Below are 15,883 nucleotides of genomic sequence, written 5' to 3' on the forward strand. Positions count from 1 at the left end.
CCCCCCCCGAGGATAGAGGAAACGAAGGCAGCCCTGCTCCGCTCCAACAGGAAGTCTTCTTCCCACACCACTTCATGTAAATCTACGCTTCAGCTACTCTAAATAACAATAACCTTTAAAAACGAGAAGGAAGAAGAAAAAGAGATACGCTGCTGTCTTTGTTTCCGTCGGCGTCACTGTTCTGCTTTTGCTCTTCTACATGTGCTTGCGCCCTTCCTTTTTTCCTTGTAAAAGCGCACCTCTCCTCCATTCAGATCGTTTTTCTTAGCACCTTTTCCGCGTTTCTTTTTTTCCCTTTTCTTTCTTTAACAAGGCACAACCATGTCGGGAGATCACACGCGATCGGCGGTGCTCACGCCGGCGTTAAGCCCTAATGATGACACGGACGGCGGCAACTCCAACACCGCCCACGTCGAGAGGTCCTTCGAGGACACTTCCCTTGGCATTCTCTTCGTGACGATGCTGATCTTCCTCGGTGGCACCTTCTTCATGACCCAGCGTCGACGCATCCCGCTGCCATACACCGTCGTTCTGTTTCTGTACGGCATCGTTGTCGGTGCAGTGACGTTGTGGCTCTACCCCGACATCGCCAACGCGCTCGCCTCGATCCCGCCAGAGCTGCTCTTTTACATCTTTCTGCCGGTACTGCTTTTCGAGGGCAGCTACGCCATCAACATCCACGCCCTGAAGCGTGTGTTTTTCCAGGTTGTCCTTTTGGCCACGGTTGGGCTGCTCATCAACACCGCCTTGCTGTCCCTGCCGATTAAGTTGTGCTTCGGGTCGTGGTCGTGGTACACGGCGCTGCTGCTCGGCTCGCTGCTGTCCGCGACGGATCCGGTGGCGGTGGTGGCGCTGCTGAAGGAGCTGGGCGTGGATAAGTGCATGACCGCCCTGGTGGATGGCGAGTCCGTCATGAACGATGGGACAGCTATTATTTTGTTTAGCCTCTTCCTACCGGCGGCGCAGACCGGCTCGATGAGCGGGTCCGTTGGCGTCATAATTCTGAAGAGTGTTCGACTTTCGCTGCTGCCGGTTCTAGTAGGCCCCATCTTTGGATTCCTGCAATCCTTCTGGCTGCGACGCACGGCGGATGGCCTGACCAAGGCGTGCATTACGGTCTCCGTCACGTACGTGTCGTACTACGTCGCGAGCCACCTCATCCGCACGAGCGGCGTGCTCACCCTCTTCTTCCAAGGCGTCTTTCTCAGCTACTACTGCCCCTCGCTGTTTCCCGGCAAGGAGGGTAATTTGATCTCTTCCACGTGGGAGTTCCTCGTGCACCTCGGCAACACAGTGCTGTTTTCGCTCGTGGGCGTCATTCTTGTTGCCGAGGTGATCCCAACGCTGCGGGTGACGGATGTGTTTGTGATCTTAGGCATCTACGTGGCGATGATTCTGTCGCGGCTCATTATGCTAGAGATACTGGCGCCGTGCCTGAACGTCTTCTCCTACAAGGTGACGCAACATCGCATTGCGCTGCTCGTGCACGCCGGTTTGCGCGGCGGGGTCGCCGCCACGCTGGCGTTAGCGGTGAAGCAATCCGGGCTGAAGGAAGGCATCACCGTGCTGAAGATCACATCCGGCATTGTCTTGCTGACACTGCTGGTGAACGCTACAACGGCCCGCCGCGTCGTGCGGCGACTGGGCTTCTACACGAAGGAGGAGTTCCGTGTGCTGAAGATTAACTTCGCGATGGAGTGCGTGCGCAGCTCGCAGGAGAACGCGCTGGAGAGCGTGAAGCGGGACACGAAGTACCGCAACGCCAGCTGGATGCAGGTGGAGAAGTTCGTGCGTCACCACCTCCGCAACCCGTTGCGCGGCGTCGGGGTCGAGAAGGAGCCGGATGAGGATAAAACGGTGAACCGCATGCTCATGTCGGCGTTCAAGACGGCACTGTGGCGTCAGCGCGATGAGGAGGTGATCACGGAGACGGTGGTCATGCAGATGGGGACGGTCATTGCCGGTCTCATCGAGCGCGGTGAGCTGCTGGACGTGCAGCAGATGCACTTTTTCCATCGCAAGAAGGGCAACCCCGAGGAGGCGGCAGCGGGGGAGGAGGAGCTGCACACTCGACATCCCATGTCACCATCAACCGTGCGTCGTCGTGCCTCGCAGCCATCGCCGGTGAGTCACCTAACCCCCGAGCAGCAGCAACAGTTAGGGCCACCTCGCCTGCCATCGCCGCAGCTTCCGCAACCATCGACCAAGGACGACCGAGTGTATCCTGCACAGGCAGCCCCGGCGGTGCGTGATGACGAGCACACGGCCAGGGTCACCGCCGCTCAAAACCGTGGCGGTCGCCGGTCCCGCGAGAGGTCCATCGGCGGAGAAAGCAGCAGAGGTGACGGCCCCACGCATACCCCCACGCCGACGCTCAAAGCCCGACGAGAAACCTTCGCGGAAGTCATGGACGTGAGCGGCTACGGCGCAGACGGCGGTAACCCATGCGCGGCGGCCGCCGCCATGGCAGCGGTGATGGACTCCACCACCAACCACCGCTCCTTTGGTGACCCGTCCGCCTATGAAGCGGTGCGGGTGGATGTGCTGAGTCCCCCGCCGGGTTTCGTCGAGGGTGGCCACGGCGGTGCCGAGGACGTTGCCGACGCGGCACGTATGAACCGCGTCGTGGAGGCCTTGATGCGGCGACTGCTGCCGACGTGGGTCATCTGGGCAGAGCGCTTCATCTTTGGGAAGGGCTACTTCGCGCAGGCCCACCGACGTGCCCAGGAGAACGCCTTCGTGACGCTGCTCGCCGTCGTGAAGTGCCTGACCGTCATCTCGCCACTCAAGTACAAGTACGTCACCTCCGAGGCGCAGGCGCGGCGGGTGGAGGGTTGGATGTCAGCGCAGATGAGCGCCGCGAACCGGGCCATCCGCTTCTTCTACGCGAACTTCCCGGAGGCGACGAACAACGTGGCGAGTAGCCGCGCCGTTGTGTCGGTGGCGAACTCGCTGGTGGAGGCGGTGAACACGCTGCACAGCGAGCAAGGCTTTGGCACGCGCGGGTCGGCGGTGCTGATGGAGATGGTCACGCACATGCGCGCCCACGTGCCGACCAGCTGGGAGAACAACGCGGAGCAGAAGGAGAGTAATTTGGTGCTGCGTGCTGTGGCGGCGACGACGCTCGGGAAGGGCCTCCGCACGGTGGAGATCAAGGCGATCAGCTCGATGGGGCTCGTGCGCAAGTTCCGCGAGGGCGAGGTCATCACCCTGCCGGAGAACGCCTTTCTTGTGGTCGTCTTCGGCTGTTTGCGGGCGATGCACGGGCAGTGGACGACGCTGACGCAGCATGAGATGATGGAGAGCTTCGGCGACACCGTCGGCTTAGAGGCGCTGATGCTGCCGCCGGAGTTCCGCCTCGCCCAGCAGCGCCGCTGGCGCGTCATCTCGACCGAGTCGACCGCGCTGCTCATCTCGTTTAACAGCATTAAGCCCTTCTTGATGGAGCGCTCGTTCCGTGCCGTGAAGGCGCTCTGGCGGGCCGCGGCGGTGGAGGTGATCTTGCCCTTTCTCTCCCGCATTGTCACAGTGCCGGAGAACCAAATGCAAACGAAGCGGGAGCACCTGATGGAACTCATTCTCGCCGGCACGCCTCTCATTGGGCCACAGGACTGCGACCTGGCCAGCTGCGAGACGAACTTCCACCTGTACTTCTACCTCCGCGGCACCGACAAGTGCGGCCTCTTCAGCCGACACACCCCGCCCTGCTACATCTCCACCTTCTACGTGCATCAGCTGCGCTGGTCTGCACCGGACGCCGTGCTCTACGCCGTGCCGATGCGCGTCGGGGACCGCGGCTACGTGTCGTGGGCCGCAGCTGGCAGCAATCCAAGCGCCATCATCAGCGGCGCGTCGCCCGCCTTCTCCGGAAACGACGACGACGAACGCGCGGCGGCGGGAGAGGACGAAGAGGAAGGAGGCAGTGCATTGGGCGGTAGCATGGAGAGCCACTTTGCAGCAGCGGAGTTGCCGCGGTCTTCTCCGATTTCGTCTATCCCGCACGCACGGGCCGCGTTCAGCAGCCGATCCCCGCGCCATGCCTCACCGGCGGAGCCGCCGCTGTTGTCCGCACACCGGCACCCGACCGCAGATGATCTGCTGCCTTTACCGGAGCATCCCGTGGTGGAGGGGAGAGAGGGGTCGCCACCGGAAGGCTGTCTCGCTGCCCCTTCCACCGCGTCGCCCGATACGACTTCCATCCCGGCCCACGCTGACGGGGAGCACCTTGCCATGTCCGTCTCCAGCAGCTTGTTCGACCACGGCAGCGCGACCCCGCCGCTGGTGGCCTACGGGGAGAGCACCGCGTCCACACACATGGGCGCGACGAGCATCATCAACAACGTGCTGCTCGGCACGATCCCTGACGAGACAGCTGAGGGTTACTACCGCAACGGCTCCATCAGCGTATTTGGTGACCTGCTCGACACGGTGGCGTCGCCGCGGCTGTCACACCGCGACGGCGACAACTACCCGACCTCGCCGTGCACCTCAGACCAACCCAGCCGCGGCGCGAGCACCTACCACTTCTACCCCGAATCGTCGGACATCAGCATCTTCTACACGCTGGAGAAGTTCGTGACACCGGTGCCGTTTACGAACCAGGTCTTCGTTCATTACGCGTCCGCGCTGGAGCACCTGTGCATCGCCGCCCTGCGCTATCTGCGCTTCCCGGCAGACCCCTTTCACGTGCAGCACGCGCAGACCACGGGGGAGCAGACGGTGGAGTTTCTGCTGAACTTTTGCGTGGAGCTCTCCGTGTTAAAGCGCACCTGCAGGGTGGTCAGCAAGCGCCACAACGAGGACACCGACGTCTTAAACCCCTTCCACGCCAGCAACGACGTTGACACTGCTTTTCAAGCAAAGGTGTGCACGTGGGCGCGGCAGTATCGTGTGAACGGCAAGTTCCACCTGAGGGTGATGGTGACGGAGATGAACATGTACGCAAACCGCCGCTTCCCCGATTACGTGGCGCTGCTGCGCCGCATGGTAGAGTTGGAGCCGGAGTTGAAGGCGGTAGAGACGGCGGAGGGGATGAACGGGCTGTGCCGACGCGTGATTGGCAGCTATAATCCAAACGAGGCTGCGCGAGTCAAGATGGAGAGGCTGGAGGATGCGTTGTGAAGGAAAACAAAAAGCCCTTTGTGAAAGACGGGGGTGAGAGCTGATAGACTGTTTTTAAAGCTGCTTTGATCTCCACATCATCTGGCGTAAAGACGAAAACGCACAGCATCACTGGCATGGGTGCGTACACGCGTGTTGCTGCGCTGTCTGTCCATCCCTTTTCGGGAATCAACTGGTACCGTACGCAGAAGAGCCACAGCACTTTTTATCGAAGGCGAAGGGAGGGAGAAAAAGCAAATCAACAACACATCACGCTGCCTTTTCTTTTCCTGCTCCTCCGTGAACTGTGCCGAGAGTGAGTCTTACAGCGTGAAGGGGACAAACGAGGTGCTGCAGCATTTTTTATCTTCGTTGCTTCTACGTGCGTCTGCTAAGGTGCCGGCGCAGCGTCAGCACGTGATTATTTTTTTTGTTTGTTTGTTTCCTGTACATCTGTATGTACTTCGCAGCGTGAGCACCACCTGATCGTGACTCTTGGGATCAACGAGACATGGACCATCAGCGTGCTGGTGTCTCGGCAGTTTTCTCTTGAGTGCAACGTTACGCTGTTTTCATTCCTGTATTAGAAGTGGTACGTATCTGTCCTTCTACATCTTCTACTTGTGAATTCGTTGCCACTTCCTTCATTCCTGTCTTGTCTTTCAACCTGCCTCTCCCTCCCACCCCCTCATTATCGCCTCCGAAGTGTATTCCTTTCTAAATATATTTTCCACCTTTATTTTGTGGAAGCTTCCCTTCAAAGATTTTTTCTTCTTATAGAGGAGGAGCGGAAGTTCACGACACCGCTGCTACGAAGTACAAGAAGAAATCGCAACCAAGATGGACCCCGCTGTCAAGGCTGCGAATGAACTCAACGCCATCTTCGGCCGCCTTGAGGTGCCCTGCGAGGTGTGCGTAACGAGCGAGGCAGGCAAACACATGATGGCGACCGCCGACCTCGATAGAGGCTTTGCCTTGGTGGAAGAGCTGCCGATTGTGTCGTGGCCGTCCGTCTCTTTCCTCAACCTTCGGCTGCCGTTTTGCTTCCACTGCTTACGACTGGCCACGCATCAGCTTTCCCCGGCTGACGACGCTGCTGCTGACGGTGTGTCGTTGTCCCCTTCACCGTCACCATCGTCCGCCTCCACAGCTGCACTTCTGCCAGAAAAGTGGAGTCGCTGCGCGCAGTGTGCCTCGTGCTTTTGCTCCGTGGACTGTCAGCAGGCGTCTGCGCGTACGCACCGACTGCTCTGCTCACCGTTGCCGCAGCTGCGCAGTGATGCTAACGGTTCCAGTGCCACGGTGGCCTCTGGCATCTCGGTCGAGGCACTCGCCCGTTGTGTTGCCTGGATCGCGCAGCGTCTCTCCGTGGTCATTGAGCAGCAGAAGCTGACCCATGCGGTACTTCAGGCAGACTACACAGCACAGCGAAGCAGCAGCCACAGCAGTCCCAACGTTGCCTCAGCAGAAGGGAGTGTGCAGACAGCCTGGTCGGCCGACTCCCTCAACTATCAGCTCTTCACGCAGGTGGTGGCACCGTTTAGCCGCCTCATCAGTCCTCCCGACTCGGTGCAGTTCGACGGGGTGTCGCTGCCAGCGTGGGGCAGCGCGGTGCGGCTGCTGCTGGCAGAGAAGTGTGTGAAGCTGCTGCTTGTCGCGAGTGGGGCACCGCTGGCAAAGCTGCAACTGTCTCCGTTGCGCTTTGAGACAGAGATGCACGACGATCCCTCTTCTTGTTGCTCTTCTTCTGCCCCCTCCGTCTCCCCATCCGCGTCGCCGCTTTATTGGGCGGAGGCGCTTGTGCACGTCCTCCTCAGCGCGGACACACTCCGCACATTGGTGGGGCAGATGGTGTTGAACGCGCATGGCGTGAACGACTACGTTTTGCCGGTCTCTGCCGCTGCTCCTGGCAAGTTTGAATGGGTGTTGAAGGGCGCAGGCCTGTACACTCTCCTATCTTCCTTTAACCACTCCTGCGAGCCAAACGCAGCCGTCAGCAACGTGGATGATACGCATGAAATAGCCCTCACAACGACGCGTCCGGTGAAGACGGGCGAGGAGATCACCATCACGTACATTCCATTGACCGCGTCGGCCACGTTGGCCGAGCGGCGGCAGCTGTTGAAGAGTTACCTCTTCACGTGCCGCTGCTCCCGCTGCGTACGAGAGGAGAAGGCGTGCGCAGTGGATGTGGTGTAGGTGCTGGAAGGCCAAAAGTTTTCTCTTTCTCTCGCAGCCACGTTTCGCGCTATTTCCCGTTTAACAACAAAATAAAATTACTAACACCATAATAGTAACGAAGGTGGCGCTTCTCGAGAGGCATCACACACACACCGGCACCAGCGTGAAGTGCACCCTTTGCTTTTTTCTCAGTGAGAGCGACGAAGGCAGAGATGCGCCTGCGCGTAAAAGAAAAAAAGGGAACCGGCCCGGTGCATCACAACAATAATACTTACGAAACTACGGAAGAACAGCTTCCACAAGGGCAGAGGGGGGGGGTGTTGGGTAGTGGCTTCCTTTTTTCCTCTTCATCCTTCGTCTTTGAATTGTTCGCCGCTCCGTCAACAGGCTTCGCATCAGCACCAACTTCTTTTTCAAGTGGGAGGGGGCGCCGGTGCAAGCGTACCGCTGAGGGGTCGAAGTGTTCCGTAAAGGGCGGCTAATCGAGGCAAAGAAAGTCAAAACCGATGCAACCCAATTGAGTCGTTTGCAAAGCCGACATCGGCGGCGTGATGCTCGTGTCCCACCGTAAGAAGGTGGAGGATAAAAGAGCAAATGTATCTTAGCACTGTTCTCTACTTCTCTCCTTCTCGTCCCCTTTTTGGTGTTCTTGGCTGTAAGTGTTATGCTTGCGTACAATGAACAGGCTGTTTCTTCCGTCGTAGCCTTTGTCTCTCTCCCCCTCCTTCCCTGTTTCACATATTTGCAAGCCTTCTCGTGTGCGCCCGACGCCGACGCCGACGCCGACGCCGACGCGGACCGCGTACCTCTCTCTTTCTTTTACCGAAACTTAGTTAAGGGACAAACACAAACATTAACACACGCACACGAAAACGTTCTTAATTCTTACTGCATTTCTCTCCTTTCCCCTTTTTCTTTCTTTTCTGCTGCTGCACCCCAACGAAGCCTGCCGTTGCCACGCTGCGCTTCTCCTCTCTGCGGCCACCACCACAGCAACGAACGACAGAAATACATAAATACCAACAAAAACAGTTATCGCTTTCACACACACACACACACATACATACACCTTTCACGATGAGTCTCACACCTGTTGAGCGGGCGGCCCACTACGCCACGCGCAGCTCGCGCTTCGCCAAGGCAGGGCCAAAGCACCTCGCTTACTTCAAAAGTGTGTTGGACCAACCATGCAGCGTCACGCAGCGCAAAGGCAAGATGCTGACCGAGAAGGCAGCCACGGCGCCGTATAACATTGACTGGATGAGCCAAATCCAAGGCGACACCCCCGCGGTGCTGCTGCCGACGTGCACGAAGCAGGTGAGTGCGATTCTGCGCTACTGCCAGGAGGAGAAGTTGGCGGTGGTGCCGCAGGGCGGCAACACCGGTCTCGTGTACGGCGCCGAACCCGTCTTTGACGAACTCGTGCTCAGCACGCAACTGATGAGTGCTCCACCCGTCGTGTCAAAGGACACGATGTCGGTGGAGGCGGAGGCGGGTGTGATTCTGCAGCAGTGTCAGGAGGCCTGTGCGAAGGCTGGGATGCTGTTCCCGCTCACCATGGGCTCGAAGGGCAGTGCGATGATCGGCGGCACCGTCAGCACCAACGCCGGCGGCATCCACTTCGCCCGCTACGGCTCGATGCACGCGAACGTGCTGGGACTGGAGGTAGTAACGGCGAAGGGTGATGTCTTGAACATGATGTCCACCCTCCGCAAAGATAACGCGGGCTACGACTTAAAGCACCTGTTTATTGGCAGCGAGGGCACACTCGGCGTAGTGACCCGTTCTGCGATCCGCCTTTACCAGCAACCCCGCTCGAAGCAAACGGCGATGTTCCGCCTCAGCAACTTCGAGTCCGTCTTAGCGCTGTATCACCTGGCGCAGGAGCACTTGGCGGAATGCTTGTCCGCCTTTGAGGTGATGGACGGGGAGTCCCTCACGACGAGCCCGGCGAATCAGGTCCCTTACAAACGCACCGACAAGAATGACGCATTCCGTGCCGGCAGTGACTTCACGGCGGCGTACTTCTGCGTGCTGGTGGAGACAAACGGCAGCAGCGAGACACATGACTTCGAGAAGCTGTCGGAGTTTGTGGAGTCAGCGCAGACTCGCCTCGGCGACCAGCTGAGCGGTGGGGGCGCGTACGAGCCGATTCTCTCGCAGTCCGCCGCGCAAACGGCTCAGCTGTGGGAGCTGCGCGAAGGCGTGCCGGTGCACCTGGCCAGCAGCGGACGCATCTACAAGTATGACGTGTCCTTCCCGATTGACAAGTTCTACTGCATCGTCGAGCACACACGCGAGATTGTATACAAGAAGCACAAGGTGAACCCGGCAGAGGTGCTTGTGGTCGGCTACGGCCACTTCGGCGACGGCAACGTGCACTTGAATGTAATCGACCTGACCCGCTCGCACGCGGCGGAGTTGGACGCAGCGCTCTACCCGGGCGTGTACGAGTTCTGCGCTGCGCACGGCGGCAGCATTTCTGCCGAGCACGGTGTGGGGATGCAGAAGCGTGACTACGTGCACCTCTCTCGCACGCCCGAGACGATACGGCTGATGCAGGATGTGAAGCGCATGATGGACCCGAACGGCATTCTCAACCCGTACAAGGTGCTGCCGCTGGACACGTAGCGACGGCGGAACAGGAAGGCCCTCCCATTTTTTTTTTTGATTGGTATATGCTGTTTCGAGAGCAGAGGGGCGCTTCCAGCAAGCGCAGTGTGGGAGAGGACGCATATACATATACATTCATGGATTTATGCGTAGTGGCGTTCCTGGTTCACCAAACACCAGAAGGAAAAAGGAAGCAAATGAAAATGGAGTTTGATGCGTGCGTTGCTGACCAACCTTTGTTTCTTTTGCTGTATATATATATATATATATAATTGCTTCAGTGCCGTTTTCTTATTGCTGTGGGGAGGTCTTTTTTCTGCGTTGTACGCGTCTCTGCGTGTTTGAATGTGCGTGGCTGTCTTCCGCCATTTTATCGATGCAAAAAGACAAAATGCATACTGAAAGAGGAGCCAACTTCATCGAGTCACAACAGAAGCAAGCTGCTCAACAAACCGGCTGCCCCCCTGTACGTTCTAACTTCTTCTCCGCGTGACCGTCGTCGCTGACTAGACGCAAAGGTCCTGCACGGTTCCAACAGTGCTGGACAAGCGAAAAACAACGCACGATCGGGTTTCATTACTATTATTATTGAGCTGCGGCTGTTCGCGCAGTTAAACGAAATGGCTGCACGTTGAACTTCTTTATCGCGCTCCTCCGTCTGTTCTTCCCCTCTCCCTCGGAGCCCAAAGATCGATTCGGACCATCTTGGAAGATGCAGCGCAATCAAGGTTGGTGTGCCTATCGCCTCGCGCGTCTTTGCGGTACACGGCCGATGCTTGTGTGGGGCAGCGCATGTGTGACGAAAAGACGGACATTCTCGTCACCACCGCACCCGCTCTCTACAGCGCTTACAGCTCGTGCCCTGACGAAGGGGCCGTCTAGGCCGCAACAACAATCGCAGTGCGGCAGATACACTGCAATGACGTGCAGTTGGCGAGCAGCATCTTCCTCTTCCCTCAGGTCTGGTCAAAACAGTAGCGACGGTCATCGTGACCAGCAAGCCTCTGTCGATTCACCTTCGCTTTCCAGCGAGCTCACGAACGTGAACGCGCCCTTCTCTCCACCGTTCACCGCAGTCGATGCGTCCCTGCAACGGCTCGAGAAGGTGCAAGCTGCCGAGAGCAGCAGCAGCAGCAGCAGCAGCAGTCGTGCACCGCGTAAATCAACGAGGATGAGCGCCGACGCCATCGGCAAGAGCAAACACGGCCCCCGCACGGCGAAGGCCCTCAAAGTCAAACCAAAAGCCCCATGGGGTGTGCAACAGCTTCGCGATTCGTGGAGCGAGGATGCCATGTCAAAGCGTGACCGCGACAACATGGACGAGCGCATTCATCGTGAGTACCGCTACCACCCGGACGAAGTCCGCCGCCACTACATCCGCTACACCGCCTTCCTTACCGTCCCCTGCATTCTTCTGGGGATGTCGTGCACGTACTACTACGAGACCGGTCGCCCGATCTGGACGGCCGATCCGCAGCACCTACTCAATTTGCTGCGCTTCCTGGACACCTCGCCACGGAGTAAGTTGTACGCCTATAAAACGGAGGAGTCGGAGGTGCTGCCGCCCCATGTGCTGGCGTACCGCAAAGCGCACGAAGGGGAGCGTGTCTACGCTGAAAAGGTATTTCGACTCACCCACTCCGCTTTTGAGCGGCCCAGCGAGGATGTGCTGCGGCGGCTGGAGCTGGAGGAGAAATTGAAGCAGATGGAGACGACAGCCGTGGTGGATGCAGGGACCTTGATAGACGGGTCCGAGGACGCCGCATTGGATGATGTGTAACGGCGAAGTTCGTGGTTGATGACCACTAGGGGACGCATCGAGGGAGGGAGTCAAGGTGCGGCGGTCGTCCTAGTACGGAATACAAGAGTTTTTTTTGAATTTCTTTTGTAGTACCGTGACATGTTGTTGATGGGGTAACTTTTGGGTGTTGATGCACCTTATCACAAACGGCGAATTCCTGGCAAACTCGTGACGACTTTCTCTACGGCCGCCGCGAAGAAACCCCCAAAATGTTGTCGCTGGACCCGCTGAACACACACACGTGTGCGTATCCTGTTAGATAAACCGCAGCTTCAGTTCTGAGGGGTAGGAATCATTGCAACAAGCCGTTTTCTACATGTGCATCCGCCTTGTAGGGGTTTTCAAATCGACAATGCCCGGTTCATCTCTCTTTCCGTTTTTGTTTTTTGATTTGCATGCCAGGCATCTCCATCCGTCTTGCGGTGAGGTATCTTCCACTTCTTTCCGCTAGTTTGGAGAGAACAGCGCGGAGCAGCATACACACCAAGTATCTATCTATATATGCATATCACACACACGCACACACACACACACACACACATCTTCAAGCGTACATCACCATGTCAGGGCAGCTGCGGTCACCACCGCAAGATGATCGTGTTCGTCTCACCTACACCGCAAAGGAGGACGCTGGCCGCTATGCTGTTGCCCAGCGTGCGATTTCGCCTGGCGAGCTCGTGCTGACTGCCGCGCCGTACGGGCTGGTGATGAACCCCAAATTCTGCCCAAGCGCCCTCTACCTCTCCGCGCGGTGTACCTCGAGCGGCAGCAGCAGTGGTGCAGCGGCAGCCGCCAGCGGCGACGCTGCGGAAACCCCCAAAAACACAAGAGGCGGAAAAGTCCCTCAAAAGAAGAACGCATCGAGGCACGGTGCGAAGAGCGAGACAGTAACCGATGCAGGAGCTGCGTATGCAGCACCTTACAAAGATGCCTTGTATGGAGACGGCAGCCAGCGCAACGGCAGCGGAGCCCCAGCCACCGCACCGTTGTTGCGCTGGTACACCACGCAGTCCACATGGTGTGCCGTGTGCTTTCAACAAATCCCCGCCGGGCGGTGGATGTGCAATCGAGGCAGTCTGGCGGAGCTCGCGGTGGACGTGAGCGAGGAGCAGGAGGAGATGGGGCGGCAACTGCACCTCGCTGCAGCGCAGACGGCGACGAAGTACCAAGAAGAGGGAGAGGGAGAAGGCGCAGCGGCCGCTGTTCTCGGAGACGCCGCGGCAGACGAAGAGGAGTTCGACGTCCACCACGCTGCTGCTGCTGCGGCCGCTCTGCGCAAGCTGAAAAAGCCCACGAAGTCTGCACGAACTCGCAAAGACGGTGCAGTGGAGCTGAAGCAAAAGTTGCTGGAGAAGGCGCTTGCCCAGCGAGAGGAAATCTTTTACGAGCGCCGTCTGCAGCGACGCGCCCGCACCGAGCACGGCTGCCCAGCAGTTCGGCTGGAAGGCTGGGCGGCCCGCAAGCAGGGGGACGGAAGTGCAGACGCATCCACCTCGCTCTTTGCAGGGGCCATGTCTGGATGCTCTGGCTGTGGCGTGCTGTGCTACTGCTCTGAGTACTGCTGGCGTGCGCACCACGCGCAGCACGTGGAGAGTGGCGAGTGTGCCGTTCTGCGTGGACTCTACCCGCGTCTCATGTCAGAGTACTACTCGACTGGTGTAGGGGCGGGTAGAGGAGCAGGTCTGTCCACTGTCACCGTCTCCGGTACTGTCCTCTTGCCCGGCGATGAACCTCTGCACTGGGCTCGCTCGTCGAGTGAGCAGAAGATGCTCGAGTTCCAGTCGTTGCTGTTCAGCGCGGTGATGCTGACTCGGGCGTGCCGCGACGGATATGCGGCGCACTTAAAGGGTGGCGACTCCACGGGTGATGTGGAGGATAGCACTGTTGATGCGACTGTGGCGACAGAGACAACGGAGGCTGCGATGAGTGTGGATGCGTCGTCACCAGCCGCCGCGCTGCAGCCAGCGGGAAATCGTTCTGTGCCTGACTGTGGTGCTGCCGTAGATGCGGATGCCCTGCCGAGCACCTCTCCATTGCCCAGCGTGTCGAACACGGTGGACTCTGTGGTGGTTCCGAAGGAGGTGCTAACGATTCTCGACGTGCGCCGCAGGGCGGGCCTGACGGGCATGGTGGAGGTGCTAGACAGCGACCCGGCTCTCCGCCAGCATGCGACAGACGGCGATGCCCACTCTGCGCCGATGGAGTGTGTGACGTACATCGACACGGTTGAGACGGGCAGTAACGATGTGACATTACCTTCTCTAGACGGTGTTGGCCGCACGCCATTCACCTCCGAACTGTACGTGCGTCGTCCTCGCTATGCGGATATGGCACAGATGGAGACGAACCTCTCCGTCATCTCCAAAACACGACGCAGCAACTATCAACGCTACTACCGCGTCTTCACGAAGCGCGTGCTGCCTGTCCTGCAGCTACTCAACCTGGATACGAGCCCGAAGGCGAGGAGCGAAGATGACTTTCCCACTACTACTACGATCACTGCCGATGTGACGCGTCGGTTGTGCGTGTCGGAGGCGTACTTTGTGCGACTGTGCGCCGCGGTGCAGTGTAACAGCTTCGGTATCTACGACACCGACGACAGCTGCATAGCCTTTGGCGTCTATCCCGAGGCGTCCTACTTCAATCACTCCTGTGTGCCGAACATCTGCCGTGTCATGCACCATGGCGGGCGTGTCATGGCCTTCTACGCGCTGCGCTCCATCGCGGCAGGCGCACCGCTCACGATCAGCTACACCGACGTGGAGCAGCAGAACTCTGCGGAGCGCCGACGCAACCTGCTCGAGACCTACCGATTCTTTTGCACGTGCGAGCGTTGCAGCGGACACGCGGAGGGCCCTACGATGGCGGTGGCGCGTTCCACTGGGTGTCACACGACGCATAGCAACAACGGTAGCACAGACATTACATCCTCTGGTGCGCTAAAGAATCATGGTGTGCCAGTCGTTGCCGTCCCTTCATCACTGTTCGAGAAACCGTTGCTGCTCTGCACCCGCTGCGCCATTCGCGGGTACCTGCGGCCCTTCCGACCCACCCGATCTGCTGACGCGGCGGCGCGAGAGGCGGCGACGTGGAGCATGGCGGAGGTCGTAGGGCGTGAGTGTACGGTGTGTCACTGCCGCGTAGTGCGCGAGCCTGTGAAAGCGACGTGAAAAGCGAAGGGAAGATGCAAAAAAACGCAAAGCGCATGGAGGAGCACCTCTCCCTTCTTTCTGACTCTTCGTTCTTCCTGTTGTGAGCCCCTCTGCCTTGATTGATCAGCGGCGAAAAGACACTCTACGATAATAACCGATTAAGTTACCAATCACCAATAATACAAATACCAGAGCCTTGCAAAGAAGTCGTTAAGGAATGTTTTTCTTTTTTTTTAACGGCAGTATGAAGCGTGTTGTGACCTTGTCGACAGATACAACTGCAAAGTTCTCCTTCCACGAGCGAATCAACTCATCGCCGTGATGCGCGATGTGTGGGTGTGTAGGATTGGGTATGTGTTCGTGCGACTTCAACTAACGACATGGACGAGGGATAACAAACTCGTGCAAGTTTGAGCATTTAGCCATTCCGGCGAAGCATTATTGTTTTTCTTTTCGACAGGACATACTAATTGCACTCCTCCCTGCTTAACCCCCCCCCCCCTCCTCTCTTTGGTTTCTCGCCGCTTCCGTTCTTTTGTCGAAAGGTAATTCACGAAGGTGCGATCTCTGCGCCGCCCCCTCTTCTCCTTCATTTTTTTTTTTCCGAGGCAGCGCGCAGACCTCACTTTCTCTTCTCACGTTGGGAAGTTAATTTGCGCGCTGCGCATTCTCATCATTCTGCGTGTGTAGTGCGTGTGCGATTGGCGGCAAAGGGCTTTCGCAAAGAAACAAGAAACCAAACGACAGCACACGCGTACAAGCTGCACGTAAACTGTGAGTTCATTCGTTTTTTTCCCCCTTTTTAAACGTTTTCTCCTTCCCCCATTTTTTCCTGGTCTCTCCGCTTCATCCGAGGTGGACATGCGGGAGTGTTGAAGTCAACAAATTCATTTTTCCCATATTTTCTCGAAGCTCTTTCTTTCTTTCCAAGCATATCTTTTCCTTGTCTCTTGTCTCTTGTTGCGGCTGCTATTATTATTTCTTTGCACAGCTGACTAGTCGTTTGCGGCTTTGCTCCACACCTCTCCATCTTTGC

At 58.1% G+C, this 15,883-nt stretch overlaps 5 protein-coding genes across 8 annotated transcripts in view; all 5 read left to right on the forward strand.

The window, feature by feature from the left end:
* The window catches only part of ABB37_02112 (Na/H antiporter-like protein), a gene marked incomplete at its 3' end in the record, with an annotated part of 6,385 nt that extends 1,264 nt beyond the window's left edge, over positions 1-5,121 (forward strand). Inside the window, exon 1 of the mRNA XM_015798926.1 lies at positions 1-5,121. This exon is cut by the window's left edge and continues 1,264 nt beyond it. Coding sequence (XP_015662404.1) covers positions 322-5,121 — 4,800 coding nt within the window. The 5' untranslated portion in view covers positions 1-321.
* Positions 5,122-5,804: 683 nt separating this feature from the next.
* Positions 5,805-7,299, forward strand: ABB37_02113 (hypothetical protein; the record flags this gene model as incomplete). Of its 2 annotated transcripts, none has more annotated exons than XM_015798927.1 (1): positions 5,805-7,299. In XM_015798927.1, exon 1 carries the CDS (start codon positions 5,941-5,943, stop codon positions 7,297-7,299), a length of 1,359 nt encoding a protein of 452 aa, XP_015662405.1. In that variant the 5' UTR covers positions 5,805-5,940. The 2 variants fall into 2 exon arrangements, with proteins under 2 accessions (XP_015662405.1, XP_015662406.1); XM_015798928.1 differs by having other exon boundaries at positions 5,849-7,299.
* A 640-nt stretch (positions 7,300-7,939) lies between these two features.
* On the forward strand, positions 7,940-9,912 carry ABB37_02114 (actin interacting protein-like protein; the record flags this gene model as incomplete). 3 transcript variants are annotated; one of them, XM_015798929.1, is made up of 1 exon in its annotated part: positions 7,940-9,912. In XM_015798929.1, exon 1 carries the CDS (start codon positions 8,359-8,361, stop codon positions 9,910-9,912), a length of 1,554 nt encoding a protein of 517 aa, XP_015662407.1. In that variant the 5' UTR covers positions 7,940-8,358. The 3 variants fall into 3 exon arrangements, with proteins under 3 accessions (XP_015662407.1, XP_015662408.1, XP_015662409.1); XM_015798930.1 differs by having other exon boundaries at positions 7,965-9,912; XM_015798931.1 differs by having other exon boundaries at positions 8,225-9,912.
* A 669-nt stretch (positions 9,913-10,581) lies between these two features.
* On the forward strand, positions 10,582-11,674 carry ABB37_02115 (putative mitochondrial hypothetical protein; the record flags this gene model as incomplete). The annotated part of the gene is made up of 1 exon (XM_015798932.1): positions 10,582-11,674. Exon 1 carries the CDS (start codon positions 10,607-10,609, stop codon positions 11,672-11,674), a length of 1,068 nt encoding a protein of 355 aa, XP_015662410.1. The 5' UTR covers positions 10,582-10,606.
* Positions 11,675-12,095: 421 nt separating this feature from the next.
* Positions 12,096-14,865, forward strand: ABB37_02116 (hypothetical protein; the record flags this gene model as incomplete). Its single annotated transcript, XM_015798933.1, has 1 exon — positions 12,096-14,865. Exon 1 carries the CDS (start codon positions 12,256-12,258, stop codon positions 14,863-14,865), a length of 2,610 nt encoding a protein of 869 aa, XP_015662411.1. The 5' UTR covers positions 12,096-12,255.
* Positions 14,866-15,883: the final 1,018 nt, after the last annotated feature.

This window comes from Leptomonas pyrrhocoris, assembly GCF_001293395.1.
Source record: "Leptomonas pyrrhocoris isolate H10 chromosome Unknown, whole genome shotgun sequence".
In the NCBI taxonomy this organism is placed as follows: Eukaryota; Euglenozoa; class Kinetoplastea; order Trypanosomatida; family Trypanosomatidae; genus Leptomonas; species Leptomonas pyrrhocoris.